Source organism: Melanostigma gelatinosum (assembly GCF_949748355.1).
Source record: "Melanostigma gelatinosum genome assembly, chromosome: 23".
Taxonomy (NCBI): domain Eukaryota; kingdom Metazoa; phylum Chordata; class Actinopteri; order Perciformes; family Zoarcidae; genus Melanostigma; species Melanostigma gelatinosum.
This window is the reverse complement of record NC_136656.1, coordinates 2326478-2342868: the sequence shown is the minus strand read 5'-3', so window position 1 is coordinate 2342868 and position 16391 is coordinate 2326478. Positions and strand designations below refer to the sequence as shown.

The window sequence follows — 16391 nt, the reverse complement described above, 5'->3', positions numbered from 1 at the left end:
ATGCACCAGAACAAGGAACACAGCTGAAACTTATTATATAACAATCATAATGTTGTGCAACATTGTTTTTTGGAACTTTGAACTTAAAGAAAATAAAAGAATGAAGTGGTTCCAGTTTACCACAACGACTTCAAAATACATGAAATATACACTGTAAGTACTTAAGCTCACTGCACTCACTGTATTATAGAGGTTACAGTTGACATGGTGAGTGACTGGTCAGAAAAACGTGTTTGAACGTGTGCAGATTTGAACAATTTGTTGCCAGTTGAACAAATAAACTGTGTGTCTGTTTAAATTGTCAACAGCAGCAACTGTGGTCGTTCTGAAATAACAGACCGAGTCTGCAACAAAGGGAAGCATGCTTTCCTTTGTGTGTGTGTGTGTGTGTGTGTGTGTGTGTGTGTGTGTGTGTGTGTGTTTCAGCTTTGTTGGCTCTGCTCCTTTGTTGCAAGCAATAGGCAGCAGCCGGGTTGTTGTAATGCGCCACCCCGACCAGCAGAGGGCGCTGTGTCAACATCAGTCAGGACGAGAGAAGAGGAGAGAAATATAGAAAGAATAAAGAAGGTCCATAAAAATGCGAAATAGAAGATAAACAAAAATGGTTTTATGTAAATGAATGTCTATTTATGATATTCTGCTTTCTTTACTCTTGTTTACTACTTTACAACCTCATCAATCTCCCAAAAATCAGCTCCAGAGCCACTTTTAGCTGCTTAAAAACAGTTCAATCTGCAAGATATTTGGTGTGAAACACAGTGGAATGAGCCTTATTTGTGATCTTCATGTTATCAAACTCCTCCATGAGGTTATAACGTAACAGAAGACATAACCTACTCAATGTTGGCTTCAACTGATTGAATCACTGAAAATAACAGCTGTATGTATATATAAGACCTCAACCTTAATTTATTGTCAGTTTATATTGTTCTTTAGTTGTAACACGCGTTATCAAAATGACATGTTGGGTTTTTACACTTTGCTCTGTCTTAATTTCAAGATTTAAGAGATTTATTTGCCATCTGCACCTTAAAAAGTACACAAGAACTAATGGAGCAATGCTCACTGAGCCAGTTTAAAGGGTAAATTAAAATAGCAGCATTTTACAAGTTAATTCATAGAAACAACGTAAATAAATTCAACATAAATTCACATTTATAGTCCAAATTGAAAAAGATGTAACCCAGTAAGTAATATCAGCAATAAACATAAATATATCAATAAATATAAATATATATATATTTGAATAAATATATATCTATAAATGTATATAAATATATATATATATATATATATATATATATATATATATATATATATAAATAAATGTATATAAATAAAATAAAAAATAAAAAATATATATATGTATATATATAAATAAATATATAAATAAGCCGAACAAAAAAGACTCCAGATCAGCCCTACAGCATCACCGCCTTATTATAATATATTTATTTACCTCAACACGATTCTGCGCGACGTGATTGACCACAATCATTTGACGCCGCGAGGCACTTAATAATGTCTAGCATAGCGATTGGTCGAGACGAACGTCAGTCAAAAAACCAACTGAGCCAATCACAGCCCGCGCTCCACTCTTTTGTTCCTCCCGTTTCGGTGCGTGACGCAAGAGGGTCACGTGTTGTTTGTGCTCTGGTAGAGATGTGTACAGGAGGAGAAGGCAACGCATTGCTAACCGCGCTAGCTAGATTGTAGTCAACGCGGCTCGAGCGTTGGTCATGTTGCACACGGTGCGATTTATTTTGTCATAAAAAAAGTCCGCGTTGGATTACCTCCGCTTCCGGAAGAGGAAAAAAGGACGAGGTGGGGACTATTTTTTTGACCGAACAACAGAACCGGTTTTCGGGAGAAGAGAAAAGGACGAGCACCGTAGAGAGTCAACGTTGCTGGCCTAGCCAGGACTCCTCCACGAAACACAAGAATGGGGTCTCTAGGTCCACTCGGATTAGCTTGCTGGTAAAGTGACCTTTTTATTGTGTTCCTCTGATGGCGAATTTCACGAACTACCAGGAGGGCAAAGCGGCGATGTTGTTGGTGGATGTGGGGACGAAATCTGCTGCGGACGGAGACGGGGAACCCCCTTCTTCTTCTCCGTTAATTAATAACATCGGTAGCGGCGGTAGCGGCTCTCGCTTCCATCAACATTTACCGCATCACCTCCAGCAGCCAAAGGATCAACCGCATCACCACCAGCTGGCTCCGCAGCAGCATCTTTCCGAGGACCCCGCTGCTGCTGCTGCTGCTGCTGCTGCTGCTGCTACTACTGCTAGCAGCGGCAGCAGTAGCAGCGGCCACGTGTACGCGGCCGTTAACGTCGCGAACACCGCGGCGGACAGTGCGGTGGACGATATTCGAAAATGTGGCTACCTGAGAAAGCAGAAACACGGACACAAGAGGTTCTTCGTGCTCCGGGCCGCCAGCCGCCTCGGACCGAGCCGCCTGGAGTACTACGACAGCGAGAAGAAGTTCAGGAGCAGCCTGCGCTCCGCTGCCGCCGCCGTTGTTGCTGCTGCGGCTGCCGCGAGCGGCAGCGGAGGAGCGGTCGCCGCCGCCTCTCCCCCGAAAAGGGTTATTTACCTCTACCAGTGCTTCACGGTGAACAAAAGGGCGGATTCCAAAAACAAGCACCTCATCGCCCTTTACACCAAGGACGAGTACTTTGCCATAGTGGCCGAAAACGAGCAGGAGCAAGAGGATTGGTACGTGGCTGTCAGCGAGCTGATGAACGAGGGTAAAAAAGGGCACGTGGATTCTGATGATCTGGACGACGGGTACGGTACGGTCACACCTGGTACTGTGTTTAAAGAGGTGTGGCAGGTGAATGTGAAACCTAAAGGACTGGGACAAACTAAAAACCTCACAGGTGTTTACCGGCTTTGCCTCTCGACTAAAACCGTTCACCTGGTGAAGTTGAACTCTGAGACTCCCTGTGTGAACCTCCAGCTGATGAACATCAGGCGTTGTGGACATTCTGAGAGCTTCTTCTTCATCGAGGTGGGGCGCTCCTCCTCCATCGGGCCCGGGGAGATATGGATGCAGGTGGACGACTCCGTCGTGGCCCAAAACATGCACGAGACCATCTTGGAGACGATGAAAGCCCTGAAGGCTTTCGCTGAGTTTCGGCCCAGGAGCAAGAGCCAGTCGTCGGGCTCCAACCCGATGCCGTTCATCACGACGCGGCGCCACCTGGGAAACCTGCCGCCGAGCCAGACGGGGCTGCAGCGGCGGTCGAGGACGGAGTCTGTCGTCGGCACGCCGCCGTCAAGCAAGAGCTCCGGGGCTAGTGGTTATCGCTTCCGGACGTCCAGCGAGGGCGAGGGGACGATGAACCGGCCGTTCCGCTCCGCCACAGGAAGTCTGGTGCACCTCAACTCTACGCGGGCACAGCACGGGCGCCAGGAAGGCGGTGGCAGCAGCGGCGGCGTCTGTGGTGTCGCCACAGGAAACGCCGGCACAAGCACGGTCGGCGGACGCTATGTCAGAGCCGTCCCGGGGCCGGCGTCCACCTACCACGCCCGCTCCGCCTCGCTGCCGGTGTCCCACTTCCCCTCCACCACCAGTCCGGTGAGCGTGTCCTCCAGCAGCGGCCACGGCTCCGTCTCCGACACGCTCACCCGCCCGTCGAGCGCCTCTATATGCGGCTCCCCATCCGACGGCGGCTTCAACTCGTCGGACGAGTACGGCTCCAGTCCCGGCGACTTCCGGTACTTCCGGGTGCGCAGCAACACGCCGGACTCTCTCGGCAACACCCCGCCAATCAGAGAAGAGAACTGTCTGAACGATTACATGGCGATGGGCTGGAACCGGGAGGTCTTCGGCACCGGCGGGGGCTCTGGAAACAACAGCGGTGGTGACACGCCGCGGGACGAGAGCACATCAACGACTGAGGACGACCGCTTTTCTTCGTCGTCGTCGCTGAGGAGGAGGGCGCACTCTTTCTCCAGAACGGCCGGCGGCGCCACCGGCGGTTCTGGGGTTGCGGTCTACCAGAAAATGACCCAGACGAACTTCTCGTTGGACGAGGGGTCGGATATTGTGTTGCCGTTTGGCAGCGGGCTGCTCCGCGGCGGGCCGTCTTCCTCCTCTTCCTCGCTCCGCTCCGACTACAGCTCCTGCTCCGAGCACAGCCAGCAGAGCCGTCCCTCCACGCTCTCACGGACGGAGGCCGGCGGCGAGCGCCCTCCGCTCTCCTCCTCTGCCAAGGAAGACAGCGGCTACATGCCGATGTTGTGCGGCGTGGCTGCTTCGCCGCGAGACACGCCTCCCGACTACATGCCTATGCAACCCGGCTCCTACACCCACTCCGTCTCCCAATCCCCTCAGTTTCACAGTCCAGCTTTAGGTCCCCGCTCAGCCCACCACCAGTCCCAGTCCTCCTCAGACTCCCACGGCTACATGATGATGCTCCCAGGACAGGCCTCCCCGAGCCCTCACAACAGCTCCAGCGCCACGGGCGCCGGTGCCAGCGACAGCATAGCGGAGAGACCCGAGAACGGGGAGTATATGGACATGTCGTACTGCAGCAGCAGCGGAGGGCGCAAGCTCTCAAATGAAGGCAACGGCGGGTATTACACGCCCGGCACACCCGAGGGCACCCCAAAGTCTCACAGCCCTTATTTCTCCCTCCCTCGCTCCTACAAAGCTCCCACCAGAGACAGAGATGAGAGAGAGTACGGGGAGTACGTCCCTATGAGTTCTCCCGCCAAGCCCGTCTATTCATTTGTCGCCACGGCGTCGATGTTGACACCGGAGAAGAAGGGTGGGGGAGGTAGCAACACCTCCACCCCCTCGCACCCACCCCCGCCCTACGGGGCGCACCATACGACCGCGGCAATAGCCGACCGACGCGCCGCGAGGCCCAACCGCCTCCCGCTAGGCAGGAGGAGTTTCCACGGTCCGCTGCGGGTTAGCGAGCCCTCCACCACGACGTCGGCCGGCAGCTCCGCCTCGGCCCCCGCCGCCGCCGGCTCATCTGAAAGGCCCTCGAGTCCCGGGGAGTACATCAACATTGAGTTCGGGGATCATTACCCCCACCAACAGCAGCCCCCTGCTTATCCCCTCTCTGCCCAAGACAAAGCACCTTCCCTGGGGTCTAGTGACCACAGTCGCTCCCCTCACCAGGACTACATGAGTGTGGAGGTGGCGGACCAGCAGGACAGCGCCGGGTGTAAAAACCAGCTGTCGCCCAGACCCAGCCTCGTCGCCCCCTGGAACCCACCCAGCTACATCCGACCCCTGGCTACCAACCCCGGAGCCGCCGCCGGAGGTCACTGGAAGTCGATGGGGGACGACTACACGGACATGACGTTCAACCTCAGCAGAGGAGAGAGGACGCAAACCAGCCCCACGGCCATGCTGCAGCACCTCTGCGTGATGGAGGAACATTACGGCCACGCTCCACCTGCCGCCTCCTCCATTTCTCCCCCTCTTCCTCCGCCGACGCAACAGCTGGAGCCCAAGGTGGTTCGCGCGGACCCCCAAGGCAGGAGGAGGCACAGCTCGGAGACGTTCTCCTCCACCTCCTCTAATTCAACCCCCTCTGGAGGAGGACCCGCAGCCTCATCCACCCACCCGACACTAGCCAACCCCGCGGCCTCCAACGGCTCGTACCTGACGGAGGGCCAGGCTTCCAGGTGGGCCAGCTCGGCGTCTTTCGACAGCATGTGGGTGTCCATGGAGGGACTTGGGGACTTGCCGGCTCCCCATGCCCCAGTTACAGCCATGGAAATGGCCGCCGCCGGGACCTCCTCCTCCGGCAGAATGTGCCGGAACATGTCCGTGGGCTACCAGAACGGGCTGAACTACATCGCCCTGGAGCTGAGTGACGACGGGAGCAGCGCTGGAGCCCGTGACAGCAACGGGAGCTCGGCGGCGGCGACGACGACCACAACGTCGGTGCCGGAGAACGGATCCTACGCCAGTATAGACTTCACCAAATCTGACGGGGTGACCACAACAACAAAGGGTGAGTAAATACAAGCGTGTGTTTAAAGTGTCAGGAAGCTGTTTTAAAGGTGCTTTGTTTTACTTTCACAATCATATTTGGCATATTTTTCTTATTTGGGAGTTTACACAGCAGCCAGATAATGGTGTCTCGCTTTCATGTGTGAGTAAAAGTGTTTTTTCTGAAAATCCAAAATAACCCCTTAGTGCCGCGTGCTATTATTAGTCGCATTATATCAATTTGCAGCTCCTTCTAGTGAGATCTATTTTCGATGGCGTCCCTGTGATCTCGTTCAGGCGCTTTGAGCAGCCAGACAGTCGTCTTCTGACGGCAGCCGTCCGGGGAACTGAAGTCTCGGCTATAACCGGGCCGGTGTGCAGGAAGTGGCACCAATATGCGGTTCATCTGGAGGTCCCGTGTGTGTGTGTGTGTGTGTGTGTGTGTGTGTGTGAGAGAGCAGACTGGAAGACAATTAGCTCGCTGAATGGACTGAGGTTTATCTGAGGTGAAGTGTGATTTAGTGACGCTCCATTGTGTTCAGTTTTGGGAGATGTTCATTGAGGCTCTGTAGTTTGTGACAACTGCTGTTTTATTCTGCAGGTAATACTTTCTCAGTTGGTCACATAGTTTAAAACGTGCAACAACAACAACAAAAGTGGAAGAAAAATGACGTTTCCCAGGTTTCAAAAGGCGACTTTTAAACAGACGAATTGCTCTTTTAATTAAAGGGTGTACCTGCATTATTGTGCTTTTATATTATTTCGTCAGAGGGCATCAAGCGGTCTTAAAATTACGTTCACATTGTAATTGTTTCTGGGACAATGACACGTGAACGGCCTCCTACGCGCGTGTTTCTGTGAGTCCAGACATGTGCTGAGCTTACGTCTACAGTCAGTGTGGTGGAGACGGCCCCAACCGAGGATGTTTTGACTCTTTTTTTCAGCCTTTGATCGCCTCCTTTTTCTGTTTCATGCGCTCGTCTCCTCCCTGCTATTCCCTCGCTACCTTCCCCGAATGTTTCCCCCGTCTAGCTTCGTGTCTGTGTGTTGAGCATGAGTCAGGATTCTCTGCAAACGCCGGCTGACTCATTTGTTTATCGCGGCGCTGACCGGAGATGAAAGTGTGTGTGTGTGTGTGTGTGTGTGTGAGAGATCAACTGACACTCAAAGCGCTCAAGCACATCCCAGTCTGTGTTTGTTCAGCTGTTGCCAGCAGGTTTATTAAGTGTGTGTTAATGCAGTTCAAGGTAACATTCAGAAATGTAAATCCACACACACACTCAGTCTGTGTTGTGTGTTTATGTGCGTTGAGTCGTGGCCGGCGGCCCCTTTCATGTGGTGCTCTAATTGCGGCGGCGTGTCGAGGCACACGGCGGGGGGGCCGGCAGGAAACGCATCATCATAGCCCAGGAATGCACTTCCTGTCAGCGGTGGCGTTGAACAGATCCAGGTGATACACACCTGGATCCTTGACCCAGAGGAGGGTAGGGGAGGGAGGAGAGACCTGTGGCCAGCTGTCGGGGAACTTCAGCGTGATCTTAGATAAACATGAGTTCAGCCGAAGGTTGAAGGCGGGATGTCGTTTGGCGGTCCAGCTGTTGAGATAGTTCAGGCGGGATTGAAAAGCATGTTTTCTTTAAACAATCGCCAAAACTACACCGTTTATCACAGCCAGACGCTGTAAGAACTGTCATTATCGTTAGATTTTCATCTTTCTGACAGTCCTTGAACACATCATGTGTGACAAACGCTTCCATCATCAAAAGCAACCAAATCAAACCTTAAAATTGTGATATTTCATCAAAACATTTTATTCTACATGTCTCATTTAAAATCTCGCCCCAAATAAACCGTTTGCTTTAAACACATTCTGTTAAAAACATTAAATTCTGAACTCCTCAGAGCAACTATGAAGCCATGATTGATTCATCTGAGACCAACAGTCACGTGACAACAAATCAGTGAAACTTCGTATTGTGAAAGGCGGAATACACGCTTGTTATTTTTCATACATGTAAGCGACCGCGTGGGAAGCTGCCCTTTTCTCCCCCACCCTCCCCCAAGTGGCTATGAGGTGGTAACGGGTCAGTGGGAGTGTGAGGCAGCTTTATCTCTCTGAGAAACCAGTAAGAGGTGAGAGAAGACGGGACCAGGCTGCCCTTTACTCCCCCTTTACTCCCTCTCTCATTCCCACCTCCACAGCCGGGCATCAGTCTATATTTACAGGTCTATTTCCAGACCCGGCGTGGATTCATGGGGCCGGTCCGAGGCATGCTCGTAACAGGACCCAGTGTGTGCTGCTCGCGCTCTTAAATCCACCGATAGATATGCCCACAGATGTTAGAATTATTAACCGTCATGTGTGCACACGGATGTTACAGCCAATAAAGTTTAATAAAGTTAATCTGCAGGTGTTTAGTTTTGTTGCTGAAACCTAACCTACTTAGTTTGGTGTAGAAGAAGATCGTTGTTTGGGTTAAAAATAACTACAGAAGTAGCGTTTTTGAAGTACGCAAGTTACGTAACAAAAACATCAACTTTGACGTCACGTCGGTCTTTATACTTCCTCGTTCACGTACAAAATAATTTTGCACGAATGCCGCCGTGTTGTTCTTCGTCCGCATGGCTACGCTTGTGAGGGACCAGCCTGGACATTGATACCGATGTTTAACATAAGCATTATTCCCCGCCCTCTGCTTTGCAGGACTTCTACCTGTATTCATGAGATTGTAACCTGAGCTTCTCTGAGCGTTATTGAAGCAGAGACGTGGAGTTTCTTCTAGATATTCGGGTGAATGTTGAGCTCTGCAGAGTGTGCTAACGCGCCGCGGTGCTCACGCAAAGGGAAATGTTGTCTCATCAGTAATGAATGGATCCCCACACACACCGTGAGCTATGTGCTCACGGTGTGCTCACAGTGTGCTCACGGTGTGCTCACGGTGTGCTCACGGTGTGCTCACGGTGTGCTCACGGTGTGTCCGGTCTTTGGTTTCTCTTCAGTGTAGCTTTCACAGGTACGCAGGGACCCCCGTTTCTGCTTCGTGGCTTTTTATTTCTGCTTCTCGTCTTTCTTTGTCTCTGTCATACGGTCGTTATGAAGCAGCGACTTACTGGAATGTGACGTCGGTTCACTTCATTAGACGGATTCTGGGGAACTTCCTCACTATTGCACAATTTGAGCTGTCTGTCTCTCTCTCTCTCTGTCTCTCTGTCTCTCTGTCTCTCTGTCTCTCTGTCTCTCTGTCGCTCTCTGTCTCTCTCTCTCTCTCTGTCTCTCTCTCTCTCTCTCTCTCTCTGTCGCTCTCTGTCGCTCTCTGTCTCTCTCTGTCTCTCTCTGTCTCTCTCTCTCTCTCTCTGTCGCTCTGTCTCTCTCTCTCTGTCTCTCTCTCTGTCTCTCTCTCTCTGTCTCTCTCTCTGTCTCTCTCTGTCTCTCTCTCTGTCGCTCTCTGTCTCTCTCTCTGTCTCTCTCTCTCTGTCTCTCTCTCTGTCTCTCTCTGTCTCTCTCTCTGTCGCTCTCTGTCTCTCTCTCTGTCTCTCTGTCTCTCTCTCTGTCTCTCTCTGTCTCTCTCTCTGTCGCTCTCTGTCTCTCTCTCTGTCTCTCTCTGTCTCTCTCGCTCTCTCTGTCTCTCTCTCTCTGTCTTAATGTCCTTTTGAAGTATTATTTACATCCTAAACTTGATATTTGTGCGTTGACGTTTGAAGATGAACTCACCTCTTTTTCTCTTCCTCTTTCAGACTGAGTGACGGGATGTTGGAGGCTCCTCCTCCGGGTACTTGACTCTGTGACCGTTTGGCTCCTCCCCTCCCCCCCCCCCCTCCCCGCCGGTGACCTCTGACCTCTTCCGACTGGATGCAGAAAAACAACAGATGACAAAAACGCTTGCAGATTTTTTCCTAAGTGTACGTCATCTCTGATTTTTATCTTTTGTGTTTTTATATGCATATCTTTGTTTTTTAAATCACGACGGGTGCTGCCAGTGTGCGCTGCTCGCTCCACCAGACGTCGGTCAGCGGGCTCTTTCTTCTCCGTACGGTATTAAAAAGGGAGGCAAAGGCATTAAGGTACCTACTTGGAAAAAATGATGACTTTCTAATATTAATTTGTATCTTTTTATTATTATTTTTACCCTCCTCGTGCATAATCCTTCCTCAACACGGTACCGTACAGTTATTACACATTGTGGACAAAGTTGTAGAGAATGTACTTTTATTTTTGGAACAGATTACCAGTTAATAAACTGGGAGCTATGGAGCCATACCAGCTCATCAAACACACGCTCTGCAGCACATATTGTTATTTATTGTTTGCAAACGGTACAAATGCTCCGATACATTTCTGTAGTTTTGCTTTCACGGCAGCGACGGTCGACTCGGATAACGGATGTTTTAAAGGGATAGTTCATAAAGATGCAGTGTTTTAGGCGATCGGAGCGAGTGCGAAGATCTCTAACGAGCGCTGAGCTTGAAGCCTTCCAGCGACCCAGAAGCTCCGTCACTAAACCGGTTTTATCTTCGTTTGTCGGAGAAAAAGTGCAAAAAATTGACAATTCGCCGACTATTTCCTGGAGTCTCGTCTTTCTGTAAAACGCAGAGTTTTGGTGCAGATGAAACAAACGAGATATGACATGATGGTTAGCTGTCTTTATGCTAAGCTAACTAGCATGCTGGCTCGAGCTACATATTGAGTGTTATTTATCTCATTCTAACAGAACTATCCCTTTTAAAAATAATAATGACAAAACGAAAAATGAAAGTAGCTCGTAGAGGTTTTTGGAAGCTCGACCGGCTCATGTTCTCTTTTCAGTTTTACCTCACGAGGTCCGTCGCACAGTTCATGTTAGCGAGGGAGAGCGGCAACACACACACACACAAAATGCTGTGAAAGCAAAAAAAAAGCACAAAGTACAGACTGGGATGCAAACACTAAGACTGACGCAGACATGAAACCTCTGCAAGTGAAGCTCACACATGCGCACACACACACACACGTCATGAAGAGACACATGTCGCGGTCATGCGGTCCGCTCTCATAGCACATGCAGGAAGTCACGCAGCCCTATTTAGGCGAGGCTAGCGCCGCTGTGCTCCCATTTGGGCTCTTTGTCAGCGGATCTTGATGACGCACACACACGCACACGCGCGCATATATGCATGCTTTGGTTTTCGTCACCGGCTCCGGTGACGTAAAGAGATTTCCAGTAACCACAGCTGCAGCGCGCTGGTCATACTCACCCTGCTGCACACACACACACACTCACACACACACACTTACTCTCACACGTACACACACACACTAACACTATCAGTCTGCCTCTTTTCGCTCTCACACTTTAAAACACTGATACGTCTTTATTTAACATTTCTACTCAACATGTGCTGAAAGAACTCAAAGACTGACCGCTAACGTAGCAAACGGAAATGCAATTTTTTATAATTTACTTTTTTTTTTTTGTTCAGTATTCACTCATCTAATCTGCATCCCGCGTTCGTTTGACTTCCCCTTGTTGTTTTTATTATTTTTTTGGCCGTATCGTCGTCGTTTTTCGGGCCCCGTGCAGCAGGAACGCTGAGGAATCTTTAGATGAATATTAATCTCTGAACGTGAACGTCCAGAACTCTGCGTACGTTAAGAACAGAAACAGCTGTAAGCGGTGTGACTGCGTGGTGCACATGCTGAGGTCATGTGTGATAATTCAAGTTTGACAACTTGAAAACAACTTTAAAACACTCTGACGCTGCAGTATTTTATTATTATTATTATTAATAAATAAAAGATTCATAACTTGCAAACACAGATATTCAGCAAAAAAAAGCAGTTTTTGCTCGATTTGATGACGTCTTGAAGCTCAGAAAGATATTCATTTTAATATATTTTGTGCAACTAAGATAAAGAAAAAAAAGAAGCTTTTATCTTGTGTGCACAAGGTTTAAAAAAAGAATTAAAATCTTTTATCAAAACTAAGAATCTTTATCAAAACGTTTGATGTCCCAGTACGGCGCCATGAGGAGCTCCGCTTGAAGCAAATCCCCAAATGTCCGCCCTCTTCCCCTCCATCCCATCTCCCTTTATAACCAGCGACGACAGCCAAAAAGATAAAGAAGGATTCATTTTCGGCCGGTACAGAAACAGGAAACGGTTCTTTGCCTCCGGAGGCGTCGTGATGTTAAACCGCCATCAGATGCACGTTTTTAACGGTCTGATTCAAAAGCCTGTGACGTGTCTTATATGTACATTATAAACATTTTGACATATTTTCTCACCTTTTTGAGCGAACAAAGAATATAAGAATATTTAGGCTGCGGTGGCCCGAGATTTCTTTCCTTTTTTTTTTTTTACGTTTTAACGGTACGGCAAAATAAGAGGTACTTTTCGGTGGGATTTTGGGAAGAATCCATCTTAATTTATTTGAAGCATTATTCGGATAAAAACAAAAAGGATAAATGTCTGACTGCCTTTGTGTTGAAGTTCACCCTCCTGTTTGATCCTTCTTGTCATGACTGAATTCATTTACACAGAATCTGTGTTTTATTTTGGCAACAATTAAACCTCAAAAAACTGTCAATGTTACAAAATTTCTGATGTTGGAAAAAAATCTTTTTTTTTTTCTTGTTCTGGGCAGAGAAATGAAAAGTCGTACGTAATATATATATATAAATATACATATATATATATATATATATATATATATATATATATATATATATATATATATATATATATATATATATATATATATATATATATATATATATATATATATATATATATATATATATATATAATATATATATATATATAAATATATATATATATAAATATATATATAAATATATATATAAATATATATATATATATATATATATATATATATATATATATAAATATATAAATATATATATATATATATATATATATATATATATATATATATTAATAAATAAATATATATATATATATATATATATATTAATATATATATATATATATATATATAAATATATATATATATATATCTATATATTAATATATATTAATTATATATATATATATATATATATATATATTAGTCCCGCCAGAGAGGATTTATGGTACTGCATCCTTATGCAAACTTTGGTTTCCTTCTTCCTCGAATCTCTCCGTTTATTTTCTATTCTAGTTTACAGAGAGGGGGGGGGGGTGTATTTCTTTGGTTGTTTTGATGTAAAATCTTGTTTTTACTGAAAAACAAAGCGATACAAGGCTAGTATTTCTTTCTTTGTTTTTTTAAGAGCACATAGGCATTTTGCAGTTATTTGTATAAAGAAATGGGTTACAACCTGTGCCTGATGTTTATTTTTTTGTAACTATATTACAGTTTATTTGCTGCTGTGTAGTACAGTTAACAGTTGGACGATGAGCTGCTACCCCCCCCCCCCCCCCCCAGTCCTGCAGAAAGTGGGATGAATAGAGCGGGGTGTTGGTGAACACACCCTGCTGTGCCTGAGTCTCTGAGTTGAATGCGGTTGTTTATTAGCTTTACAGGACAGAGTTAAACACTAAATACTGTGGAGGTGTTTCCTTCATACCTGCTTTATTTTTCAGCGACGTTTGTCCGATATATGAAAAAAAAGAGAAAACTGTGTAAATGGAAATCCTCCTGTAAATACGGAAAACTCAAGTTGTCGCTTTTTTTTCATGTTATTAGCCCCCCCCCCCCCCCCCCCCCACACACACACACCTTATTTTGTTTTATGCCATGTTCACACCAAACGCGTAGAAAATTTGACGACTGGCGCGATGAGACTGGTGCGGCGCGAATTTGCGCGTCGAATTTCCGACGCGTTTGGTGTGAACGCAGCATTACTGCTCGCTCTCTGAGGGGGGGGGGAGGGGTACTCGGAGGCGATTGGAGCATCGGCATAGTGTTTATATTTATCAAAACCTTTTTGCTTTCGATAGAGCTATTGCAATAAAAATGTGTTCATGTAAACATCTGTCTCTGTGTTTGATGTGTCATCAACAGTACAGAAAGTACATTTACTCAAGTACACAATCAAGGTATTTGTACTTTACTCGCAGCTTTACACTTCTACATCTCAGAGGTACATGTTGTACTTTAGTGATAATATATCATTATTTTGAGATGCAAAAACATTTTGAGATATCTTTTGACGAATACGGAACATTTTTGGGGAAATGCGTATTTTAGACGTCCCATCATTCTTATCGATATTCTTCTCAGTCTTTGTTTAATTTCATTCGACTGCCTCCGTGATCTGGAACATAGATGATCGTTATGAACCCAGTTATAGAATTACACTGAACATTACATCCTGAATGAATAACGGAGCAGAAGGAACCAACACGACTGAGGATGTGTTGTGTTCCTTCCACCGAACTCGTACTCATTCATGTGTTTCACGAGGTTTTTGTGACCCGTTGACCTCGGAAACAACGAGCGCTCGCTTCCTCATTCCTGGAGCTCTTTTGGCCGGTAAGTAGCTTTTCATACGTGACACGCGAGCGTTTGTCCCGCTCACGTGACCGACGTCTCAGAGTCCAACCGTCAAAACAACGTCAAAGTTCAGTTTGGTCAGCTGAGAGGAGAGTTGTGCTTCACAGCTCGCTTCTTCTGGTTTCCGCCTCTAAAATAACACAAACCGCTACAAAACAAAACCATTCGCACTGTAGTTTTGACATTTCTTCATGAAATTACTTTTTATACATTTCACACCAAAGTTTACTCTAAGAAATCACTCTGAAGACATGACCTCATGACCTCATGACTTCATTTCAGCTTAGGGTTAGGGTTAGGGTGTCCGAGATGTACTGACAGCAAACAACACTTGTCCTTAGAAATAATGTCTGCCATTGAAAATGAAACGCGGATCCTTAAATGTCCTAGAAGTGCATTAAACTCCGGTGATCTCGGGAGAATAGTTTAAGTTTTGGACACAAATGAAATGTGATGTGTGTGTGAAATGCATTAAAGTGTAAATGCACATTCATCCAGAGAGATTCTTGTGATTGAGCGGTTTTGGGAGTTCGGCTGGACCTCTGATGGCGTGTGTTGCTCGGGGAACGCGTCGTTTTGGGACGGCCGCTCTTCACACCAGGGAAGCAGCATTGTGGTACAGCGCTTTGTATGTTGCGCGTCCCCGGACTTCCCTTTGTGCGGAGAACGGAAGCCGGGGGACAAAAGATCAGCATGTCTTTCCAGGAACCAGCAGCCACTTCGCTCGAAACAGCTGAGAGAGCTGAGACGCGCACAGAGACCTCCTCTCGTGCGTCTCGCTCAGCCAATACGCATCCGGAAGTAGATTAGTGACGAAAGCCTGCAGCTTTAAACGGCTCAGCAAACAGAAAGAACAGCCGCAGCGTCTGCAGAAACAAGAGGGAAAGCAGGAACTCCCTGGGTTCATCCTCCAGAGGCATTTCATGTGTTTTGCATCATTTAACATCAACACAAGAATCTTTTTACGCGACACAATACAGCAAAAACAACACACATGACATAAACAGCCAAACATTTCATTTTCAGCTCAAACCCATATTTTGTTGATGAATATGAAGTGCATGCCGGACAGAACAATACAACGAGTCACGGACAAACCAGAGTGAAAGAAAGTAAAGCTGCAAGAAAAACTAGACCAGCAAACTCTCAATCAATTTCCATCAAAAGTATTTATAACAATAATAACAGCAAGTATTTCTGTATCTGCTGCTCTTAAATGTTATTTCTTAAATGCATTCAATACTTTAAACTCCAACAGTAACAGTGCACGATATTGTGATGACTCGTGTAAATAAGTTCAATATGTCCATCTTGGTTTGTGTTCAGGCCTTCAGATTATGATCTCAACGTAAAGCTGTAAATGTTTAAATGACTGAAAGAGAAATGCAATGACCTCTTCAACATGCTTTCCTTTAAAGGTTCTTTATGCATTTTATTTTCCTCTTACTTGTGAAACTGTATATTTCGTTTGTTTTTGTCTTCTGCTTGTTTGATATTTTAAATATTCATTCATTTTTTGATATTTCCTGCCATCATATAGTTTTGTTGGCACGTTAACTCTACGTTTCCGTCACTTTGATATTGCCACACAGTAGTTTTTATTCTGATATTTGTACGATGCAAAAAGCCAGAAATATACAAAAACACACCTTTATAAGATATGTCCCCCGATGAATAATGTTAACAAATATAACAATATGAACCATCTGAAGAGATAACCTAACGACCCATGGAGGCGTTCATGTTTGTATGTTGTATGTAAATGTTATGAGAATCATTTGAATTTATCCATTTGCATGTTCTCTTACTCATGTTGCTCTTTCAAAGCACATACAAGCTCCACCATATATGAATGCATGTTTCCACCATGCGATGAGCACATGAGGCAGAATCACACTCGTCTCTCTGCCGGTGAGTTCATGTCCTCTGACT

The 16391-nt window shown here is 46.3% G+C and overlaps 1 protein-coding gene across 1 annotated transcript; it reads left to right on the top strand.

Moving 5' to 3' along the window:
- Positions 1-1786: 1786 nt before the first annotated feature.
- On the top strand, positions 1787-9809 carry irs4b (insulin receptor substrate 4b). The gene is made up of 2 exons (XM_079295069.1): positions 1787-5986; positions 9700-9809. The coding sequence occupies exons 1-2, from the start codon at positions 2008-2010 to the stop codon at positions 9702-9704; spliced, it is 3984 nt and encodes a 1327-aa protein (XP_079151195.1). The 5' UTR covers positions 1787-2007; the 3' UTR covers positions 9705-9809.
- The last annotated feature ends 6582 nt before the right edge of the window (positions 9810-16391 follow it).

Coding starts and splice junctions, on each gene's coding strand:
- irs4b (XM_079295069.1), top strand. CDS start 2,008: ATGGCGAATTTCACGAACTACCAGGAGGGCAAAGCGGCGATGTTGTTG.